Source organism: Emys orbicularis, chromosome 1 (assembly GCF_028017835.1).
Source record: "Emys orbicularis isolate rEmyOrb1 chromosome 1, rEmyOrb1.hap1, whole genome shotgun sequence".
NCBI lineage: Eukaryota > Metazoa > Chordata > Testudines > Emydidae > Emys > Emys orbicularis.
This window is the reverse complement of record NC_088683.1, coordinates 49,644,410-49,667,625: the sequence shown is the minus strand read 5'-3', so window position 1 is coordinate 49,667,625 and position 23,216 is coordinate 49,644,410. Positions and strand designations below refer to the sequence as shown.

The window sequence follows — 23,216 nt, the reverse complement described above, 5'->3', positions numbered from 1 at the left end:
AGCTCTCTTTGTATTCTTCCCCTATTCTCATCTTTATGCTCTCTTTCATGCTTTGACTTACCCCTGAAAATCCCTTCCCACCTTTAGCATAAAAGACAGCCACCTTCTCTTTGTTGAAATCCCTTCTTAAAATGTACTCTTCATGCCAAGCCTACCAGTGTTAACACACCCAGGTGGCCTGTGCTACAGGCCCTCCACCCATGGAATCCCTATTGAGTCAAATGGGAGTTTTGTGCATTGAGTGAAATTCACCCACATATAGAGGGCCTGCAAAACGCCTCACTCAAAATAAGGATTGTGTGGGTTTTAAGTAGTGTATAGACCTTGTGCTGGCCCTGGCATCAGTTTCACCTATGGGGTGCTTGCAGGAATGGGTCCTAAATGAGAAGCTAAGGTAGGGCTTTAAGGTCCAGGTCCTCTAAGGGTAGGCTCCTAACTTCCATTGATCTGGGATTAATTTACTAGCTCTTGCACATACTTTTTTTTTTAAAGATCCATTATATATTTCCCCATCATCCAGGACAGATTGGATATGCATTGCTAAGTCTGTCCATTTAGATTAAAAATGCAGGTGGTAGTGGTGGGGGGTCCATTTTCAAAAATAACATAGTGCTGAGCATCTGCCTGCTGAAAATCAGACCCCTTAAGATGTCTTTAATTGGGCACCCAAAATCACTAGTCATTGTCTTCTGCCATTTGGTACTGTACTGAGCACTCTGATGATGCTTAATAAATATTGATACAAGGTACAATTTATACAGGAGTGTCCAGTTCCTTAATCTTTCCATTTGAATGCACATTATCTTTATTTATTTGCCAAAAATTAAAAGTATTAATTTACAATTATCAAATAAATAATTTGTATAAATAGTAAACTTGTCTTTCTGCTTCTGACGGAAGATATACTGTACACTAGGAGGCTACCATCAAAAAGTCTCTTCAGTGGTGACAAAAACTAATCAGTCCATTTTTAAAAAGTCACATTTTAGAATAGCTTCTCTTTGTTTTCTTCTTGCTAGGAACTGGAGGAGCTCCAAAACTTTTATTTGCCTATTATTTGTGTATTGGTCTTAAGAAGTACAGCAGGTTTCTTTAAAACATACAACGTGACCTTTTCATGAATTAACTCCCTACAGGGTGATGTATGGCTGAGTATATAAATCTGCCAAATATGTGGGTGAACTAGATTTGAACTTTTATTGAGCTATCAAGTCAATGAGGGTCAGATCTTTGGGGTCTCTGCAAGGCTTTGTTTCATCAGCCACCTTAGCTAAATCTCCTTGGATATACTTGAGTGAATTGAACTATGTTAGAGCTGTAGACTCACATATTTGCTCACACAACTTAATGGTCTTGTTTTTTGGTTCCTTTTCAGACAATGGGACAGGGAGCTGGCAACTTCAAAGAAAAAACCCAAACTTATTAACGCTCTTCGACGGTGCTTTTTCTGGAAATTTATGTTTTATGGAATAATGTTATATTTAGGGGTAAGATTTGTTCTTGTTTTGAGTAAACTCTGAATGTTGGTAGCAATCCTGGTGATTGCTAAATTACTGAGGAATCATACTAAGAACTACATTTTCTTCTCTGTGACGTGTGTAAAGATTACAAGGGCACAGATGCTACAGATACTGGGGAGGCAGAGTATACATAGCTTGTGGAGTTTCACAATTGGCTCTTGGTGCCTTGAACCCCCAAAATGTATCAGGACCTTGGTTTTAACATCTAGTCTATGAAGTAGTAAAGTTCTTTAATATCCTTTGGAATTAAATGCTGTAAGATATTTTTATCAATATAAAATAAATTATTGCATGCTACCAGTGATCTGCATGAGCATCTCCCATTTACATGAAAAGGAGTTCAATTCATATAATCAGCATTTTATTTTAATTTCACTTTAGACTATGGATTCTTACCAATAGATTGTGTAAAACTGATTGTTAGTTTCTATGGTGTATTGTGGCTAAGGTCAGGGTAGCATTGTGATCAAACAAATGCAACAGGTTTATTGCTGATGTTGCAATAGTCTCATTACCCTGTTGAAAGAAAAAAAGAGTAACATTATTCTTTCTATTACACTGGTGTAAATGTGGAATGACTCTATTAGCATCATTCTTTTGTATGTCTGCTGGTGCATCAGAGAGCAATATTTGGCCCAAAGGATGTGTATAATGGTGCGATGTTCTAGATAATGGCTTCCGATTACATGAATGTAGGAGTGATGGAAGCTCTTTGCATTATGTGTCATTTCCTTCTTCTTAATTCTTTGAATGACAAGTCTAAGTAACAAATCTTTTTCAGTAGTTTTGAAGCCAAATCTTGATTGACATCATTACAGCTAACAAGTTCTGAGGCTATGTGTGCATATTTACAATTTACTGACAAATTTGTCAGTAAAAACACAGTGGTATTTCATACAGCTGATTGATTGTAGCTCTGGGCATCATTAGACAAAAAATGGAGTCAGGAAGTCTAAAAGGACAATACAATGAAGAAGCGGGAAGTTGTAAAATTTAGCATTCTGTTTAATCTGGGGGGAAAAAAACAAAAAAAACAAAACTAAGTATTGGCTTCAAAACTACTGAAAAAGATTTGTTATTTAGACTTGTCATTCAAAGAATTAAGAAGAAGGAAATGACACATAATGCAAAGAGCTTCCATCACTCCTACATTCATGTAATCATCACTCCTACCTCTATTGGTTAATCCTGTTGCTTCCTTTTCAAAAACTATTTAATAACCACCACCTTTAAAAAACAAAAACAAAAAACAAAAACATGTGAAACCAACTACATACCGTATGTTCTTATAAATTAAGGGTAACCCTTCTTATGCACAACAGCAGTCTTTAAACCACGATTTGAGGACTTCAATAACTCAGGCATAGGTTAAGGGTTTGTTACAGGAGTGGGTGGGTGAGATTCTGTGGCCTGCGTTGTGCAGGAGGTCAGACTAGATGATCATAATGGTCCCTTCTGACCTTAAAACCTATGAGTCTATGAGCACTGAATGGATATTTTGGACCATTCACATCAGCCATGTGTAGTTTAGTATTTTAAGAACTCTGTCATGTTGGGTTACATTTTTAAAATAAAAGACTTGATGCTGAATAATCACTTCTATGGAGTTTTCAGGTTAAGAATGTAAGAGTTAAAGGATCTTTTTCATTTTTAAACCAGATTTATCAAAATTCTCTAACTGCATATACAAAAAGTCTCTGTTTTCCTAGCTATAGACAGACAGGCACAATTTCTGGATAGACAGGGAGGGATAGCTCAGTGGTTTGAGCATTGGCTTGCTACACCCAGGGTTGTGAGTTCAATCCTTGAGGGGACCTCTTAGGGATCTGGGGCAAAATCAGTACTTGGTCCTGCTAGTGAAGGCAGGGGGCTGGACTTGATGACCTTTCAAGGTCCCTTCCAGTTCTAGAAGATAGGATATCTCCATTCATTAACAGAAATATTGGGCTCAATCCTCAGATGAGGAAAGGTGTCAGGGAAGGGTGGCTCCTAAACCACCTTTCAGCTGGCTAGTATCTGAAATAGTGCCTGGCATAATTTAGAACAGCCGCAGGGCTCCTCTAAATTACACTGTCTGCAGTCAGAAGCTACCCCAGCAAGGATCTGGTTGGAGAGATATGTACTCTGCTTCCTCTTGTCCTGTCCTACACTCCATTCATGGGGAAGTTTAGAGCTGCCTGAAGAAGTTACCCGGTATACACCACCAGAATACTCTTCTGTTTTCCCTTGGTTACCCCTTTAAGATAGCTTTCTGACTATTTTGCATTGGTGAAGGTGTGCAAAGCAGGAAAATAGGAGCTCAGGATTCAACCAATTCTCCCCCTCTCTTTGTGTGTACAGACAGGCAAAGACTAAATTAGACTGTGAGCTCTCTGGGACAGGGAGCATCTTCTTTGTTGTTTATCTATCCAGTGCCTAGCACAGTTGGACCCAGATTCTTGACTGGAGAAGGTGCTACTGTAATATACAAATATATAATAATAATAATGAAGATGAGGAAGTGAAGGAGAGAATAGAACATTGAAGGAAGGAGAGAGGAGAAGATAGTCTGAGGGAAATGTGCACTGGAAAAGGCAAAGGGTTTGAGGAAAAGTAACATAACATACTTTAGAAGGAAAATTGTGCTGATGAAATGGAAGTGAAAAAGAGGAGGAACAAGAATGAGGGAGCCATAGTACTGTAAGTTAATAGTTTTTTAAAATGTGATGTTCAATGCCACTATACTAAAAGAAACAGAAGTACACAGGTTTTTGTTGAATTTGCACATGCACACAGACACACTCAAATTCAGGCCTGGTGACATTCAGCAGGACAACTCATTTACATGCTGACGTTGCACACATTTCTCTTGGATTCACGCCTTATTACAGTTTTCTATTACTTCTTTATCTCTGGATTTGATTGTTTTACTCTGGCCCACTTGGGGATACCGAGAAGATTCAGCTAGTGCAGATTGTGGCTGCTCATCTACTTGGAGGGCATAGTGTATCTGTGCTCGATAGCCTGCATCGGCTTCTGCTTCACTCTGGTGTCTGGGTGTCTGCGTGAACTGGTATTCCCACAGAAAATTAATCAAGCATCTTTGAGAACAGGTTGCTCAAATGCATTTTCTCTGTGTATAATCACTAAGAATCAAGGAAATCACCAATCCAGGCAAGATTAACATCCACACCAACCTCATTTCACATATTCCCACCACAAAATCATCAGAATGCCCAAATGCACTCATGGAATTTTATCAGCTTCTCAAGAGATATTGCCTGGGATACTTCTACCCCTCAACTCCCTTAGAGGTGAAGAGGGGGATGATTTGGGACTGTGCAAAAGGAGGGGAGCAGGCAGGTTCAAAAGAACATAAAAATGGCCATACTGTGTCAGACCAATTGTCCATCTAGTCCATTATCCTGTCTTCTGATAGTGGCAAATGCCAGATGAACCAAACAGGGCAATTATCGAGCGATCCATCCTCTGTCATCCAGAGCCAGCATCTGGCAGTCAGAGGCTTAGGGACACCCACAGCATGGGGTTGCATCCCTGACCATATCGGCTAATAGCCATTGATGGACCTATCCTCCATGAATGCATCTAGTTCTTTTTTGAACCCAGTTATAGTCTTGGCCTTCACAACATCCTCTGGCAAAGAGTTCCACAGGTTAACCGTGTGTTGTGTGAAGAAATACTTTCTTTTGTTTGTTTTAAACCTGCTGCCTATTAATTTCATCAGGTGACCCCAGTTCTTGTGTTATGAGAATGGGTAAATAGCACTTCCTTATTCACTTTCTCCACATCATTAATGATTTTATAGACATCTATTGTATCCTCACCTGTCATCTCTTTTCCAAGTTGAACAGTCCCGGTCTTTTTAATCTCTCCTCATGTGGAAGCTATTCTATGCCCCAATCATTTTTTTCCCCTTCTCTATACCTTTTCCAATTCTAATATATCATTTTTGATATGGGGCAACCAGAATTGCTCACAGTTTTCAGGTGTGGGTGTACCATGCATTTATATAGTGGCATTATGATTTTTGGTGACTTATTATCTGTCCTTTTCCTAATGGTTCCTAACATACTATTAGCTTTTCAGGCAGGGAGTTAGAGTTTCTTGGTGTGGGAATGAAGATAGGGCAGGGAGTAATGGGCTATCTTTAAATCCTGAATCTTTAAGGGTTTTGGGGTGGGTATTTGTGGGAGCCAGTTAACCTTAATCCATCCCTCTTTGTGACCTCATAATTCACCAACAGGGAAACCTTTTTTGTGTCACAAGCACTGGACTGTAATATTATTCAGTGGCAGAAGGATTAGCTTTGAAGACTGATTAGGAAAGAGAAGTCTCTGTTTATACAAAATATCTTGTAATCAGCAATGATGGGGAAAGGAAATACAGAAAAACTGACAGTTCAATGAGTCCTTTGTAACATGTATACAGTTCAAGATTTGCTAGTGTGTAGCAATGATTCTGTAAGAGTCTGGCTCAAACTCACAAAAACAAGGGAAATCACACCTACAGCCAAACATTCAGTCTAAGGTTCTGGCCCTAACTTTTTCTGCATAAAGAAATTAACAAGAAAATAGTATAAACTGACACTGGCTGCTCCAGCATATTAGAGCTCTGTATTCCTCACGACATTGTGTTTAAAAAGTTAACACTATACAAAAACAATGTTCAAAATATTAAATGGATTAGAAACTAGCTATCTGATAGAGGCCAAAAGATACTTTTAAAGTGATTGCTGAAAAACGAAGGCTGACAATTGGAGCATTGGAATAGGGCCAGATGTTGAGTCTCATGAACACAATTCCCACTGGAGTCTGAGTGAGGACTTCAGGCTTTGTAAAAATTCCAAAACAAAAAACCTGTAAAATTGTGCTGTATACTATTGTGAAACTCTCCCAATCCAGGTTATTATATCTGCATACTCACTGTACATATACGAAACTAGACAACGTCCCATATTTAATTCTTCTTCCAAATGACAGATGACTAGGTGGCCGCAGATGTGTAGCCCAGTGTCCACTGAAGTTAAGCTTCAGGAAAACAAATCTGATTCAACTAGTTGTGTGTGCATTATTAGATATTTGGTGGCATTGAGGTGGGGGCGGGGGTGTCTCAGACTTTAGAATTGGAAAGAGCAAGTACCTGTATTTGTGTGTGTGGAGGGGTAGTGGGACTGTGTTTATGTGAAAGGTAATTTCCCCATGGAAACATCTTCAATGAAGCAGAATTTGAAAGTAGATGTGGGCAGAACAGCAGTGGGCTTTCAAAGCTGACTCACAGCTTGATCGTACATATTCTCCACATTCTTGTTTGCTTAAGAAATCACTGACCATCAGATTAAGGATGTGTGTGAAACATAGCACACTGGAGGCAAATTCTGTACCTTTCACGACAAGTACCAGACAAAGAGATAAAGCTCTTGGTTTTTATGGCAAACACTAAGAGAAAATCCCTCTGTCAAAACTGTTCATTTTCTTTTCAAGCCCTGCTCCCACTGGGAGCTTCACCATTGATTTAAGTGGGAACAGAGCCTTAAGCCAATGGTGCATGTGGGTGTGTGCCTTCATGTTGCACTTGTTGGTCACCATTAGAAATCTTATTCAGTCCCATACCCTTCTGCAGCCTCTCTCTGAATATGGGTTTTACCTTTGCTTTCCTTTTGAATTCCTGCTATTCGTATAGCACCTGTTGCAACCAGCACCACAGTTCTGCTCTCAGTAGATCTAGTAATTTCTCTCTCTCTCACACACACACCTCATGCACCTTAGGTAATGATGTTACTGAAGGGCAGACACTTGCATTCTGGCATCCTAGGATGCTATAATTCACTTTCAAAAATTGTTGTGTTAGGCGCATCGAACTGTTCCTAGTTTGTTCAGTGTATCTGCTTCCCTGCTGCCCTAAACATTCATATTCCTCCACCATTAGACGTCTCTTTAAAGAAAAAAACCCACACTTCTTGCAAGCAATTTACTAGCCAGTTAACCACTTAGTTGTGCGCATAGTTGTAATACCTCTGTACAATACTCTCTTTCAAGCATACTTGCATAACAGTATATTGGTTAGTGTCCATTCAGGCAAATTAACTGTAAAACAAATGCAGAAACAGTTTTAACTTTCCCCCTCCTTGCTCTCAAAGTACTTGTTTGGGTTTTTTAACCTCTAATGCAGTTTGGTGCAATATAAATCAACATAGCCATACCTGGGTAATTGTTACTGCTGTCATTTACACTATAGCACTTTAAATGTAGGTAACAGAATGAATATTCCTGAAATTCTCCTGTTGTGTAATTTTAGAGCTGACCATTTGTGTGTCCACTGCTGAGCTACTCTATGGACAGATGCAAAAATGGGGTTGGGTGCTACTCAAGAAGGTTGAGGTGTTCAATGCCTATTTTGCTTCAGTCTTCACTAAAAAGATTAATGGTTACCAGATATTCAACGCAATTAATATTAACAACTAGAGGGAAGGAATGTAAGGCAAAATCTGGAAAGAACAGACTAAAGAATATTTAGGTAAGTTGGATATATTCAAGTCAGCAGGGCCTGATGAAATTCCTCCTAATGTACTTAAGAAACGAGTTGAAGCAATCTCAGAACCATACCAGTTATCTTTGAGAACTTATGGAGGACAGGTGAAGTCCTGTGGAATGGAGAATGGCAAACATTGTACTGACCTTTAAAAAGAACAAAGATGACCCAGGAAATTATATTCCAGTCAGACTAACTTCAATACCTGGAAAGATATTAGAACAAGTAAGCACCTAATAGGATTATAAGGAATAGTCAGCAGGGATTTGTAAAGAACAAATCATGCCAAACCAACCAAATTTTCTTTTTTGACAGGATTACTGGCCTAGTGAATAGAGGGGGAAGCAGTAGCCATGATATATCTTGATTTTTAGTAAGGCTTTTGATATAGTCCCATATGACATGCTCATAAACAAACTAGGGAAATGTTCTCTAGATTAAATTACTATAAAGTGGGTGCACAGCTTGTTGAAAGACCATACTCAAACAGTAGTTCTCAATGGTTCTCTGTCAAGCTGGGAGGGAGTATCCAGTGTGTGCCCAGGGATCAGTCTTGGGTTCAGTACCATTCAATATTTTCTTTAATTACCTGAATAACGGAATGGAGAGTATGCTTATAAAATTTGCAGATGACACCAAACATGGAGGGGTTGCAAGCACTTTGAAGGACAGGATTAGAATTCAAAATGACCTTGAAAAATTGGAGAATTGGTCTGAATTCAACACAATGACATTCAGTAAAGATAAGGACAAAGTATTTCATTAGGAAAAAACAAATGCAAAACTTCAAAATGGGGAATAACTGGCTTGCTGATAGTACTGCTGAAAAGGATCACAAATTGAATATGAGTCAACAATGTGATGCTGTTGCAAAAAAGGCGAATATTATTCTGGGATGTATGAGTAAGAGTGTTGTAGAGTAATTGCCCTGTTCTATTCAGCACTGGTGAGGCCTCTGCTGGAGTACTGTGTCCAATTCTGGGTGCCACACTTTAGGAAAGATGTGGACAAATTGGAGAGAATCCAAAAGAGAGCAAGAAAAATGATAAAAAGTTTAGAAAACCTGGTTATGAGGAAAGGTTAAAAACACAAGGCATGTTTGTTCTTGAGAAAAGAAGACTGAGGTGGGACCTGACAGTCTACAAATATGCTAAGGGCTGTTATAAAGAGGACCATGATCAATTATTCTCCATGTCCACTGAAGGTAGGACAAGAAAGAATTGGCTTAATTGGCAGGAAGGGAAGTTTAGGTCAGATATTAGGAAAAGCTTTTAACTATAAGGGCAGTGAAGTTCTGGAATAGGCTTCCAAGGAAGGTTGTGGAATCCCCATCATTGGAGGCTTTTAAGAACAGTTTGGATAAACACCTGTCAGAGATGGTCTAGGTTTACATGGTCCTGCCTAAACTTTAGTGGGCTGGACTTGATGAAATATCCAGGTTGCCTCCAGCACTACATTTCTATGATTAATGTCTGCAGAATTCAGAGTGACTCAGTAGGTGAATATTCTTTTAAATAATCCTATTGGTTCCCACACAGGTTCACATATCTCATACCAGGTAGGCATGACATTCTAGTTAAAGTTATATTAATGTTTGTTACCTGTTAACTTGTCAGAATTACAAGACAGAACAATATGAAAAATACCTAAATTTGCCTTTCTCTGTGTGTATTAAATATAAGTCTCTCACATATATGATCTCTCTTGGAAAACAATAATAATTTCTTCCCACCTCCCCTGCCAACATGATATAGCAAATAATGTGGCACATTGCCAGTCATTATTCTTTGTATGTTCCTGTAAACTGGTAAATCACCTTGACTCAATTAGCTGAAAATGTATTTGATATTTCTATATATACAACAAACACAGTAGCAGAGCATGGTATTTCCGCTGACGCATAAATGGAATAAATTATAAATACCAGATCACATGCTACTTAAGACAGATGTATAATACTTACCTTGGAATCTCAGGGAATGTGAAACAAAGCACTGCCCATGTCCTTGAAAGCACTGCCCATGTCCTTGTTTTGCATTTTTATGAGATGTATGAAGTTGTGATTTGCTGCTCATAGATGCAGATGGTCTTAACACAGCTGCCTAATGTTGTGTGTGTGTGTGTGTTTTGTAAACACTTCTCCTTCTGCCTACTAAGAACACTATTGTCTTTGTCAAACCAGGACTCAAGTTTACAGTATTTGTGTTGACACAATTATATTTAATCCAGCAAAGGTAGTACTTAACAAAGGTGGTCTATTCAGGGTATAAACTTTCATTTCCTGTGTTGAAACAGTCAACTAAGTTTTCTATTCAGATGAGATTGTAACACATGATGTAAAAGCAGTTGTTAATGCTGTTATCTTGATAACCAGAAATAATTTAAAGAGTGTAGCGAGGAAAAGAAAAATCAAAGGGGAAAGTCCTGACCTATTTATCACTGAAAACCCTGAGTTACAACTGAGCTCCGGTAGCTCATGTCTTCCTCTCTTTCTGCATGGTGACTCTCCCTGGCACTCAGTAGCTTGGGGGCACCACTTAGGAACATTTACAGTGTATCACACATCTGTACAAAGAGAGTTTTGGAACTATTTGTTTAGTATTTGACACTCTCACTCTCTTTGCTGGGAGAGAAACAAACACAACAGGAAGAGAGAAGGGGACACACACACACAAAGTTCGTAGCACTAACAATTAAACAAACAACTGAGCTCATTCATATTTCACAACCCTTCTGTGGTTTACACAGAATATAAAGGAGAAAGTCATACCAAGGAACTCAGGTGATTTTTGCATCTGTATTTTGGGTGGGGTGAGAGGTAGAGTGTGTGGAGAGGAAGAGGTCGTAGTGGTCAAAAACGAGAAACTGAGCAATGCCTGGACAGAGGAAATGGCGGAAAACAGACCTAGTCTGATGGCACAGAGCAAACACCAGCAGGATTTAGTGACAGCAGTAATGGGGGATAAGGAAAGATGAGGGGCAAAGGTAATCTCAGGCCCAAGATAAATATAGTGGTCGCTGAATATCCACATAGGTATACCAGAGTATTTGTATTTCATGCTCTTTTCATTATTTCCTATCCTTTCCCTTATGTTTCACCCTATTTCTGCTGCTGCTGTTCTGCTAACATTTGCTTTAGAACATATTCTGAATCTGGCTGTGCCTTATTTGGTCCAGTGATACACAAGGTAGATTGGTGCCCAATGGTTAGAGTGAAGAACCAGCATCTAAAGTGGTTCTGGATTCAAATGTGCTGAGTCATTAACTCAGTTGTTCAGAAGGCTAAAATTAGGGCCTCAAAAACAAAAAACAAAACAAAACAAAAAACCCCCAGCACAGGCATGACTGAGCTAAATTTACCTAGCACACACAGGAAAGGCTGAATGGACTAATTGCTTATATTTTTTCTCTTCAGTTTTTCTTCTCTTTATGAGAAAGACACATTTTGAGAATAAAATCTTTCCCCTATGCGCTTGAAAAGTAAATCTAGAAACCTATTGCTAATTTAAGCACTATAACATGAGTTACATCTCTCAAGAGCAGTAGATATTCTTAAAGTCTATGGACTGGTTTCACTATTGCAGTGGTTCTCAAACTTTTGTACTGGTGACCCCTTTCACATAGCAAGCCGCTGAGTGTGACCCCCCTTATAAATTAAAAACACGGTTTTATATATTTAACACCATTATAAATGCTGTCGGCAAAGCGGGGTTTGGGGTGGAGGCTGACAGCTCGCGACCCCCCATGTAATAACCTCCCGACCCCCTGAGGGGTCCCGACCCCCAGTTTGAGAACCCCTGCACTATTGCATTAATACAATTTTATGTTGACATAACTCCATTGACTTCAGTGGAGTTACAAGAACATAAAACTCATAAAACTGGAGTAAAGCCATGGTGAATCAAGCACTTTATGGCTATTGTATCTTCTTTTAATTTGCACTGTGAAGCGAGCAAGCATGAATGGTTGATACAGCTTGAAATTAAAAAGTTGTCTGTTCTGAAAAAAGAAATTAACTACAAATGCTTTCTCTTGTCTTCTCCTGCAGGAAGTCACCAAAGCTGTGCAACCTCTTTTACTGGGAAGAATAATAGCCTCCTATGATCCTACCAACTCCCATGAGCGATCCATAGCTTACTATCTGGGCATAGGCTTGTGCCTTCTCTTCATTGTGAGGACACTGCTTCTGCACCCTGCTATATTTGGCCTTCATCATATAGGAATGCAAATGAGAATAGCCATGTTTAGTTTAATTTACAAAAAGGTAGCTTTTTCACTTTCACTTGAATGAATAAGAAAGCAAAATTATTGCATTTAGTGTATGTTGCTGGCACAAGAACATTTTCAGAAGAGGGTTAGAAGAGGGGAAGATTTAGGCAACAAACTATAGGAGGGATTGGGTTTGAGTAATAAAGTGAACATAAAGCACAAGGAAAAGCTACCCTACAGTATGCATCCCAGTGATTTATTGGCTGCCATTTTGAAGGTTTCCTTTTAAGTGGCTCAAATCTGCCCTCAGATTGATACTGTTGATCTACAGAATTGGAAGCATTCAGTGGTTACCATTAAAAAGTAAATATTTGCCAACAGATATCACACACTCATCACTGTTATGTTATATATTAAATATGGGGAAATCCCCTGTGATTTCTCAGATAGTGATATGTAATAATGGTTGGCAAATGCTGATTTTTTTATGGTGCCCATATATGCATTATATTATCTAGAAGCTGGTGCCCTAAAATGATTTGTCTACCAAGAGTCTTCCTTCCTCTGAAAAGTGTCTAGTAACAGATGTTTATGTGCTCTGTGTTTTGAAAATGTGAAAATCTCAAAAGGACTGTGATTTTTACCAAATACAGCTATATTTAGCCAAATGCATGAGTTATTCATATGGTACATACTGAAAACAGGCAGATTTTGAGCTAATACAGTGCATTGCTGATGGAAATATATGTGTGTGGAAGAGGGATTGTGCTGGAATAGTTTTTAGATCATAGCTCATTCCTGTTGTAAAATCCTGATGATTCTCCTTACCTATTCAAAATTACCTTCAGCCAAGAATATCTTGTGCACAGTCACAATTTGACAGCTGTATGATAATGTACTTACATAACAAAAGACCACATCCCCCATTATGATCAAATCAGTGCAGAAACAATTATCCTTAGATAAAAAACTATCAAAACAAGCTGCGAGGATATACTTTTCAGATCACATCCAGTGGTAGTCTTAGGCCACGTCTACACTATCAAGGTTACAGCAGCACAGTTGTACCTATGCAGCTCTGCCGCTGTAAGATCGCTCGTGTAGCCACTCTATGCCGATAGGAGACCGCTCTGCCATCAACATAATTAAACCACCCCCAATGAATGGCGGTAGCTATGTCAACAGGAAAGTTGTCTCCTGCTGACATGGCACTGTCCACACCGGTTCTTCTGTCGGTGTAACTTATGTCACGCAGAGGAGTGTTTTTTTCACACCTCTGAGCAACATACGTTTTACTGACAGAAGTGCCAGTGTAGACATAGTCTTAGGCTCTATGCTTCCAGGGTCCCCAAACATACTCATACACTTGACCTGCTAGCCGAAGTGGGCCACTGGTTTAATGAAGAACAGAATCTTCAGCACAGTAGTTTTTGCTTTGTGAAACTGTTGAGCAAATCTCCTGAACAATGGAAATCTTGCTCTTCAACAAAATAGCTGCTATTTTGTTGAAAATCTTCTTCTCTGATGCAATACAAAAGCTCCTGGACTAGTAAAAGCCATTACTCATGCATCAACTGTCAATCATCAGTTTTGGATTCCAGGAACATTACTGGGGCCATATGTCAAAAGGTTGTGTTATATTCCTCCCCTAAACTATTCAAAAAGCCTTCTGCATACCTTGTCAAAGAGAAGAAGTAGCTAAGTAAATCTTGTTCTCCATTAGCTAACTGTTTAGCATAAAGATGTAGTTATGTGATGAATAGTGGTAATAATTGTTTTCTTCTTGTAGTTAAAGCAATTATATAACTCCAGACCAATTCCCACATTCTTACCCCCCACACCCCCCCACACCCACCCACCCACACCTTTTTGACTTTCTACAGTTGTTATTTTTAAGCTACATGGGGCTGAAAAATCATAAGACTCAGAATATGAACTTTAAAATATTAATTGTTAACTAATTATAAATTAGAAACCCATTAATAGATTTATTGGAAAATACTCAGAAGTTTCAAGCTTTACTCAGAGATTTTGTGCTGAAATTTTGGGACAGGTCGGGTGTGGATTTTATATAAAAACAAAAGTTGAAATCCCATGTTAAGTGCAAAATAGAACTTTAACTATGGAGTTGCTACTGCTCCTGCAAATTTCACCATGTCTGTCAAGAAATTCTTGTGAAGATATTCACTGTAGAGGATTTGGGACCATACACAGAAACACTCAGCATGCATGTGTAATTCAGTCTTGCCTTACATATAGAAATATGCAACAAAGTAAAAGCTAGGTTAAAAAAAAGTCAATATTTGCAAAGTAATATAATGAATACATTAAATTTTAGTGACATAAATAAAAGGGATTTAATAAGTGTTTTTCTTTGTAACAAAGATAACAAATGAAACATTGTATTACTGTTTCACTGGCTGTTAATTACTAGTATTTTTATTTCTATTTGTTCTCTTTTATTCAAGTAAGTTACAAGGCCATTCATCTACTGTTTTGTATTATTTTGCAGACATTAAAACTGTCAAGCAGAGTCCTAGATAAAATAAGCACTGGACAACTCATTAGTCTCCTTTCCAACAATCTGAACAAATTTGATGAGGTATGTCACTGCTTGTTTAAGCTCCTGTATTTGTTGTATCACAGAAACAAAAGTGAGTGACTGCAAAACTTAAAACAGTTCTAGAAGCGTTAGCATCGCCATGGCTGCAGTCAAGCAATGGCAATACATGGCCAACTCTGGTGAGCTGTGCTCATCTTAAGAAAATCCCAAACTGCATTCCCACTTACATGATGTGTGGGTGTGTAGTCAGTGAGATGCTGATTCAGACCACATCTTCGCCCATCTCCTGTACCCAAGATAGCGAGATAGCAGCATAAACCTGGAAAACTAAGGTTCTAGGAGTAGCATGTGGATTGTACAGTACTGTATGTTGCTCAGTTGATGGAAGGGCCTAGAAAATCCATGAATTTCAAGTCGCAGAGTGTCTGTTTGACCATCCTATTGGGAGGAGAGGCATGCCACTTCCACCTGCAGCTAGCATAAGGCTGAGCTGTGAGGAAGACAGGAAGAGTAGAACTACTCATGTGATACTCAGGAGACAATCAGCTATTGTGGTTATGGATACAAGTACAAACCCTTTGTTTGTACAAAGTACAAACTTGTACAAACCCTTTGTTTGTACAAGTACAAATATTACCTTGTGCATCCCTCTCCAAACCCCTTGATAGCTAGCATGGATCCCTCAGGACCTATGCTGTCATACAAATGCTAGTATGATACTGACTTTTACCCTCACCATACATCTTGGATGGCAAATAGCTATTAGTCTCTAGGGCTAGGATGCTGCAGGCATCAGCCATCTCCCCCCTGTCAACTGCTCCCACCCGCATGCCCCTGCTCCCAAAATCATAGAGCTGCCAACCCACAAAGGGGAATTCTACACTGCTTGTATATCTTCCTCACTCCCTCGCTGCATGTACCAGCCATTATTGCCTAACGCTTGTGAGGTTTTTGGTTTCTTAGGGTGTGCTTTAGCTGTGGCATTATTTGGCCCTCAGGACTACAGGAGTTGGCCCTAAATCCATCCCAGGAAAAACAAATGAGGGAGATGACCATATAGGGAGCAGGTTGTTTTGAATTAATTGCATATACAGTCTTAGTCACTCTTTCAACAAAATAAATTATTTTCCATAATAATTTAAATAATTATTCATAGGTTCTTTCATATATCTTATCTCATCTGGCAGTGATTGAAAACATACAGGGGAGGGGGCAGGGAGGAATCCTGGTCCCTTTGAAGTCAATGGCAAAACTCCTACAGGCCTATATGGGGCCAGGATTTCACCTTGTATTTATATAGCTTCGAGGAGAATTGTGGACTGAACTTTGTCCCTTGAAAAAAACAAAGCTCGTGTGGAATGTATATATGCATTGGTATGTCCTCAGTGTAATTAACACCCACATTGCTATGTGCTCAGAACCACAAAATCTCCTCTATAAACTTGTTTTACTACTGGAAATTCTTTTCCTATTCTTTGTGAAAATTGTTCAGAGTATCACCTCAATAGCTCCTCTCTCTTTCATATTGTCTGAGTATTTTTGCTGTGGATTTTTGCAGGGGCTAGCACTGGCTCATTTTGTATGGATTGCACCTTTACAAGTGGTGCTACTGATGGGACTGCTGTTGGAGATGTTAGGGCCCTCAGCATTTTGTGGATTTGGCTTTCTGATAATCATGGCCCTTTTCCAAGCCTGGTTAGGACGAAAGATGATGAAGTACAGGTGACAAATTTTAAAGATGTTCTAAATAATTGTATGTTTTCACAAGGCATATTGCTTTGAGATTTATGGTCCTCACTTAAAAATGTTACTCCATTAGAGTCTGCTCTTCTGAGGACAGGATTACAAAAAAAAGATATCTGAAGTAAAGAAAACACAATAGAAGCACTTGGAGAGAAGTAGAAAAATATTATTGGGCTAATGCTGATGTGTTTCTTTAATTGACTAATACATTAATAATTAATTGGTAGTCTTACAATTCATTTGTAAGATTATTTCACATATGGGGAATATTCCTGACTGAAATCAGTGGGGCTCCATGGTGAGTAAATAAGCACAAAATCTGGTCCTGTTTCCAGATCTCGGTATTTATATAGGTTTTGGTTGGTTGCTTTGCAACTGTGTTTATAGCCATTGCCTTGCAAAGCAAGATCTCAACTTTTTTTTGCCTCTTCATGGAATAAATAAAATTGAAAGAAAAATGGAGGAAGTCAGAGGGAAATAATAGAAGAAAAGGAGATTAAAAAGCAAACTGGAGATTGGGAGAGCGGGGACACACACCAGAATACAGAACATAAGATACAAAATTGACTTTAGTAAAGTTCGTTGAGCCAAATTCATCCCCAAAGTCAATGGAGGTTCCTCCTTGGAGACAGTGGAGTTCATCCAGGGCTGAATTTAGTCCCTTTTTCTTAATGAACAATGTTTAAAAATAAAATCGAATTCTAAAGATAAAGAGATACTATTGTGAACATACACAAAGCCAAACCTTACTCACCTTACACTGGAATTCCCACTGATATGTCACAAATGAGTAAAATGAGCACAATTTGCCCCATAAAATGGCAGATAAGGCATGACCCTGCATTCCTTGTGAACTTCACTTGCCTCTTAATCAGAATTTGGAGGGTGCAAAGAATGTAGGTTCAGGGTCTTATTTATTAACATTGAATGTGTAAATATTAAAAATTAAGTTTTTAATATGAGGAAAGTAGTGAGAAATTTTATAAAATATTAAGACTCACTATCAATTATGTGAGTCATACTTCCTAGAGTTTGTTTTCTTCATAATGCATTAATTATTAGTCTTTTAATGCACAGTATTGTTCACTATTATTATTTAATGCCTTTTTATTTTACAGAGACAGGAGGGCAGGAAAGACAAATGAGAGACTTGTGATCACCTCAGAAATCATTGAGAATATACAGTCAGTTAAAGCTTATTGTTGGGAAGATGCAATGGAAAAAATGATTGAAAGCCTTCGAGAGTAAGTGTATTCATTTGTCAGTCTCATTTCTATAAGATTAAAAAAAGATTTAAATTCTTAGATGCCTATGAATAGCATCCGTGGTTACATTAGTTAGGAAACAAGACACATAAATATTCATCCTTCATAAACGGGCCATCAGCAGGGGGTGGGAGGAACATTCCCTCACTGTGGTTTCATTTTTCCCCAATTTATCAAGTGCATTATGGAAGTTTTGTGGCCTGTTTTTTGCTTTCTCCAAAGCATTTGATATAAGCAACCCTTAATGACAGGGCATGAGTGGAGATGGTCCATTGGTCTGTTATTACCATCTTGCTGTATAAAGCAACTAGCCCCCTCAGATGGTGTTTCATGTATTATAAAAGGAATGCAGAGAAAAACTCCCTTTCTGGGCTTGGAAACAGCTTTTTTTTCATCTCTAAAACTTTGATGGTTATGGAAAAATAATCAGAAGATCTGACTGCTTAGCTATTTGTAACTCTGACATTCAATGTTACCATTTAACAGGTACAGGTAAAGACAATCCTAGCATCTGTATTTGTTTCTAGCTAACCTATTCCTCACCCTACAAAAAAAAATGGTGTGTGTGTGTGTTTATGATTATTCAGGGCTTTCTTCCAGTTCTGAAGCAGAGGTATGAATCCTCTGTATCTATTTTGAATGGACTTCATTAAAGACCCCTTCAAATCTTGTAATACAAGGCTGTTGGGGTCATGTCATGTTCAAGAATTAGAAGTACTCCTGCTTTACATGGCCATACTGAATTTATAAATGTGATAATCTGGGAAATCTTTGTGCTGCCCATTTTAACTTCCAGAGCTGAAAGTATAAATCACTACAGTTTGATCCACAGAGCCAGGCTCCCTACAGGAGAGCTGTAACAGATTCATAACCAGCACAGATCGGGCATGGTGGGGAGGAAGGGACATAACACATGCGGTCCAGTGGGTTACTCTTGCGTCAAACCTATCGGAGTAGTGCATCTAGTCCCACAGAAAGAGTAGGAATTAAGCTTCAGGTGTGTGGCTGGGAAAATAACAAAAAAGAACAGAAGAAATGTAAGGACCATATTTCATGTAAATAAAAGGAATGAAATAATATTATTACCCAAACATGTCCTTATTGTTCAGCTGCTTATGTTTTGCCTTTTAAAAGGTAACCCATAAAAAGTGCAGCGCTTGTTTCTTTCAGTGCAGAGAAGTCCTTGAAAATGATGGTACCTGTAATCTATTTGATTCAATATGGGCTGAGAGGCTGAGTTTGGATCCAGATCTGAATTAGGGTTGGCTGAGGTTCAGATTCCAGGCTGAATCAAGGCTAGGTCTTAGATCTCATAGAGCCAAAAACTCATGAGTTGTTCTTGTGAGATTTGGGCCAAACCTTGTAAGTACTAAAGAAATGAACAGAGACGTATATCCCTACAACTGAATGTTGCACAAATCTGTAGAAAGGCTATTCTGTATTATATTCCACAGGTTTATTGACCCTATTAAGTTTTTAAAGAACCCTGTTGGTTTAATAACTCTTGTTAAGTTATGTATGACATTTCTTTAAGAGGAAATGGCAGAAATGTCATGAAATCATCTTACCTCACATACACTTTCTTCCCTCTTGGGCCACCCCACAGAGCAGCAAATGGGGCCTTGACCCTGTTCATCTACACACCAACCAACAGTGCTAGCTACCCTGAAAGTGTGTAGCGCAGGCACATTCCGCCAGAATGATATGGCTCTTCACTGCCACCAACACAGGCTGTGCCTTAAAGGCACAGATGAGCTCATATTAATGGTAAATCCCCTCCGCAACAGGCATCTGACCAACACCTCTACACATCCCTGAAATGCCAAGAAGTGGCACGGCCTCTGTAACAAATCAAGATGTCCAGACAGCTTAAAAAAAAAATCTGGGGTCTGGCAGAGCAAGAGAGGAAGTGAATTCCAAAAATTCAGGTGCCCTCATAGGGGAAAAAAAAAAATCATCACCACCGTCTTTTGAGCAGTCCCCTCTCATTTAAAGCAAGGCAATTTGGGCATCTATGCTGTTTACAACTGTTTCAATAGGATGTGAAAACACAGGTAGTCTCCCAGGCAAGCTTGTTCCAAACCATTTTGGATTTTAAAAGGTTAGTGAGCTTCTAGAGACACAGAATTCCTATTACTAAACATCCTGGGAGCTCCAGTGACGAGAAACATCTCTAATGACGTATATTCACTGAATGATTAAACTCAGACATCTAAGGTTGAAATAGTGGGATAAAGGGTGCCTGTTTCTATCATTTTATGGCACTGCTATCAGAAAGCTCCTTGCAGTTTAGCACAAGGAGATAAGAAACTGTTGTTCTCTAATGTGTTTCACATAGTCCTAGTGGGTTTTTTTCTACACACCTACAAAGCAGTGCTTTTTGTGTTATACACTTCCTTCCTGCATCCCACCCCCAAATTCAGGTTTTTCCTAGGGATTTAGTTTCCTTCTTTTCACTTTAATCCCTGGTGCTTCTCTTCTCTCTCTCCCCCCCTTCCCTCTTTTCCTCTCAATTCTTTGACTCTTTGTATTGTTGCTGTACTTGACAAACTCATGTTTGCTAAAAACTTTTATAAAAGGGTCTCTTCTGCTGGCAGTTCTCTAAAGCAGCATATCAGTTGATCTAAATTTTCCATTTTCTATGGATGCCATCACTAAGAAGGATGTACAATACCTAACTTATCTAGAAGGGAGTAGCCTCAGCTCCCTGTTGCTGTTAAATCCACATGAAGATAATGGGCCCAATCCCTGTCCTCAGTAAGAATTTTATCTCAATAAGGACAGAGGGCCAAATCCTACTCTCCTGCCAGAGAAAGGCTGGAAGACTGGGAAAGTCCCTGAATTTCCCCCAAATCATCCTGGACAAGGTTTTCCCACTACAGAGCAGATAGGGGTATGATGCTCCTTGCTGGCAACGAGTTGTAGAGAAACCCTACCCTTTTCAGAACATTAGCTCAGGGACCGAGCCCCTCTCTATTAGGTTCTGGACCTCCCTGCCCATCAACTGTGGTAACATGACTCCTTTAAGAGTTATGCTTCTTTTGATTTCTCAAGCATGCCTGGCCCAAGGCCCCCTTTGGGCAAATTTGACAGGGGAGAGAGATGCCATGTGAGAGATTTCTGACAACTATCTTTGTGGGAATAATCTTGTGGCTTTGTAGGGGATAACACCTTGGTAAGTGACTTATTTCAACCACTCTCTATCCCTGCCCAGCCATGCTGCTCAAAACTGCAGGCTCCTAATTTGTAGAGATTAGGGGCTAAAGTCACAAAATGATTTTGGTGCCCAACTTCCATTTTAGATGCCTAAATCTCAGAATCAGGCTCCACTGGGATTCATAATCCCCTCTCAGATGCTGCTGAACCCTGTAGACACCTAAACTCACTCAGTGCCTACATTTTTGCAGTAAAATTTCCCTAGGCTCCTATGTTTCTGCCTGTGAGCATGCACACTGCAGCCCCAGGCCTGGCGTCTGGACACATAAGCCCCAGAGTGATGCAGAAACTAGGGGAAGATAGGTGCTTCTTTGCTTAACTCGCCTGTGGGGCCTGATCCAGTAAGTGAGCTGAGAGCTCGCCTACCAAACCTCCCGCATAACTTTTAGCACAGTGATTAGGACTGGCCCTGTGTCTCCCACCCCTCCCACGTGAGTGACTCTGTAGCCTTGCCCTGAGAGCATTCTTCCCTTCTCTCTCTGGCCCAACGATTCTTTCATTATTGAGCCACAGTGCACCCTTCAACAGGAGAGAGTGAGGGAGTCCAGCATCAGAATATCCCATAGCCCAGTGAACTCACCTGAGAGGTGACAGATCCCTGTTCAAATCCTTCTCCCCCCAGGTGGAGGAGGGGCTTGAACTGCGGGTCTCCCACATCACAGATGAGAACTCTAACCACTGGCTAAAAGTTATGAGAGATCCGCCCTCCCCGCCACACTGCTTCTTGCAAAAACAGCATAGGCACCTAATGCCAAGAGAGGGCTGGCAGCTGAGAATCCCAAGCAGAGGGAGGTGCCTTCCTGCAGCCCAGGCTTAGGTGCCTATCTCCAAGAGATGAGTGGGGCTTAGCACACACCTCTTAGTTTGGCACCTCCATTGGCTAGTTTAGGCAGGGAGCTGCCTGGAATGCTGGCTTTTGTGAATCCCATTCTAAGCCACCTGTCTCTCCCTGTTCATTGTATAGGGAGTCTAGGCACCTAACCCCAGCTTTGTGAATCCCGGTGATTTTCTAGGCACCTAAAAGTTAGGCATGATAACGCTGAGCATTCCCATGTTTCTTTGTGAATCTAACTATAGCTGTACATGATTTTAGGAATCTGAGGGAACAGGGGATGGTGCTGCTTGGTCCACATTTTGTCAGAGGGAAAGGAATTGAGCCTATTTTTGTGAGTTTACCTGCATTCCCAAAGCAGCAAGCGTGATCTAACTCAGTAAAGACTTCAAAGCTAGGCCCAAGACAAAAGAGAGTAGTTTGTATTGTTGGGTTCAATATCCAACTTTTTGTCTGTATTCACCTATGCCTTTGACCAGGCTTGTGTTAAAAACACCACAAGCAAATATTTTGCTAAGATTTTCAGACTTGCTTTATGCTTAAATATCCAACACGAGCTTCTCATAATAGATCAATTACTCCGAAAGCATACATTTCCAGAAAAAAATCTCCTGTCCAGCCGGCACTGCAGATCTCTCATCTGCAACACGGCTCTCATTTGCCTACATTGCACTCACTTCTCTTGTGAAATGTCCATTGACTTCTTAATCAGATGCTGGTTTCTTGAAATGTTTTCTGAATCCTACCGCCATGTTTTCAATGAAAACATATTTACATTTTTCCTATGATGCTTTTACATCAAACTTTGGACACGGCAGTTGATTAACATGCAGGCTTCTTTTCTCTGGAAATATTTGAGAGCACACATACTTGGGTTGAGATATCCTGGAAAGAAGTAGAAATGGTAAAGGTGCAATTGCAAGAACAGGAGATTTTCTGAACATAAATTTCTGATGGACAGACATGGTTATTTGCATGGTATATCATTGCCAAAGAGAAAGTGTTTATAGAAATAGCAAGCATCACTGGGAGTGAAGGCTTGAGTCCCTATCCATCTCCAAACAAATGATATACACTTGTTTCTAGCTTACCTCACCTTTCCCACAGTCTAGTTTTATTAACAAAAAGGTAATGCCAAAATAACACTACATGACCCCTAGCCTTGGCTTGCTGCTTTAGGGTTTCTTCTCCCAGGACCTGTCCATCTCACGCGCTCATTCTACCAGAGGACTACTTCACCTCTTTATATTCAGGGTATAGTCTAGTGAGACACACCTACCACTCAGTATTAATTAATCTGCAGCATTCGGTATGGTTCCAACAGTTACTAATAGGTCAGG

At 39.7% G+C, this 23,216-nt stretch overlaps 1 protein-coding gene across 1 annotated transcript in view; it reads left to right on the top strand.

The window, feature by feature from the left end:
- CFTR (CF transmembrane conductance regulator) overlaps positions 1-23,216 on the top strand; it is a 134,572-nt gene that overhangs the window by 16,251 nt on the left and 95,105 nt on the right. The window contains exons 3-7 of the mRNA XM_065401426.1: positions 1,376-1,487; positions 12,097-12,312; positions 14,770-14,859; positions 16,379-16,542; positions 17,682-17,807. Of these exons, the coding sequence (XP_065257498.1) occupies positions 1,376-1,487; positions 12,097-12,312; positions 14,770-14,859; positions 16,379-16,542; positions 17,682-17,807 (708 nt within the window). The remainder of the gene's footprint in view (positions 1-1,375; positions 1,488-12,096; positions 12,313-14,769; positions 14,860-16,378; positions 16,543-17,681; positions 17,808-23,216) is intronic.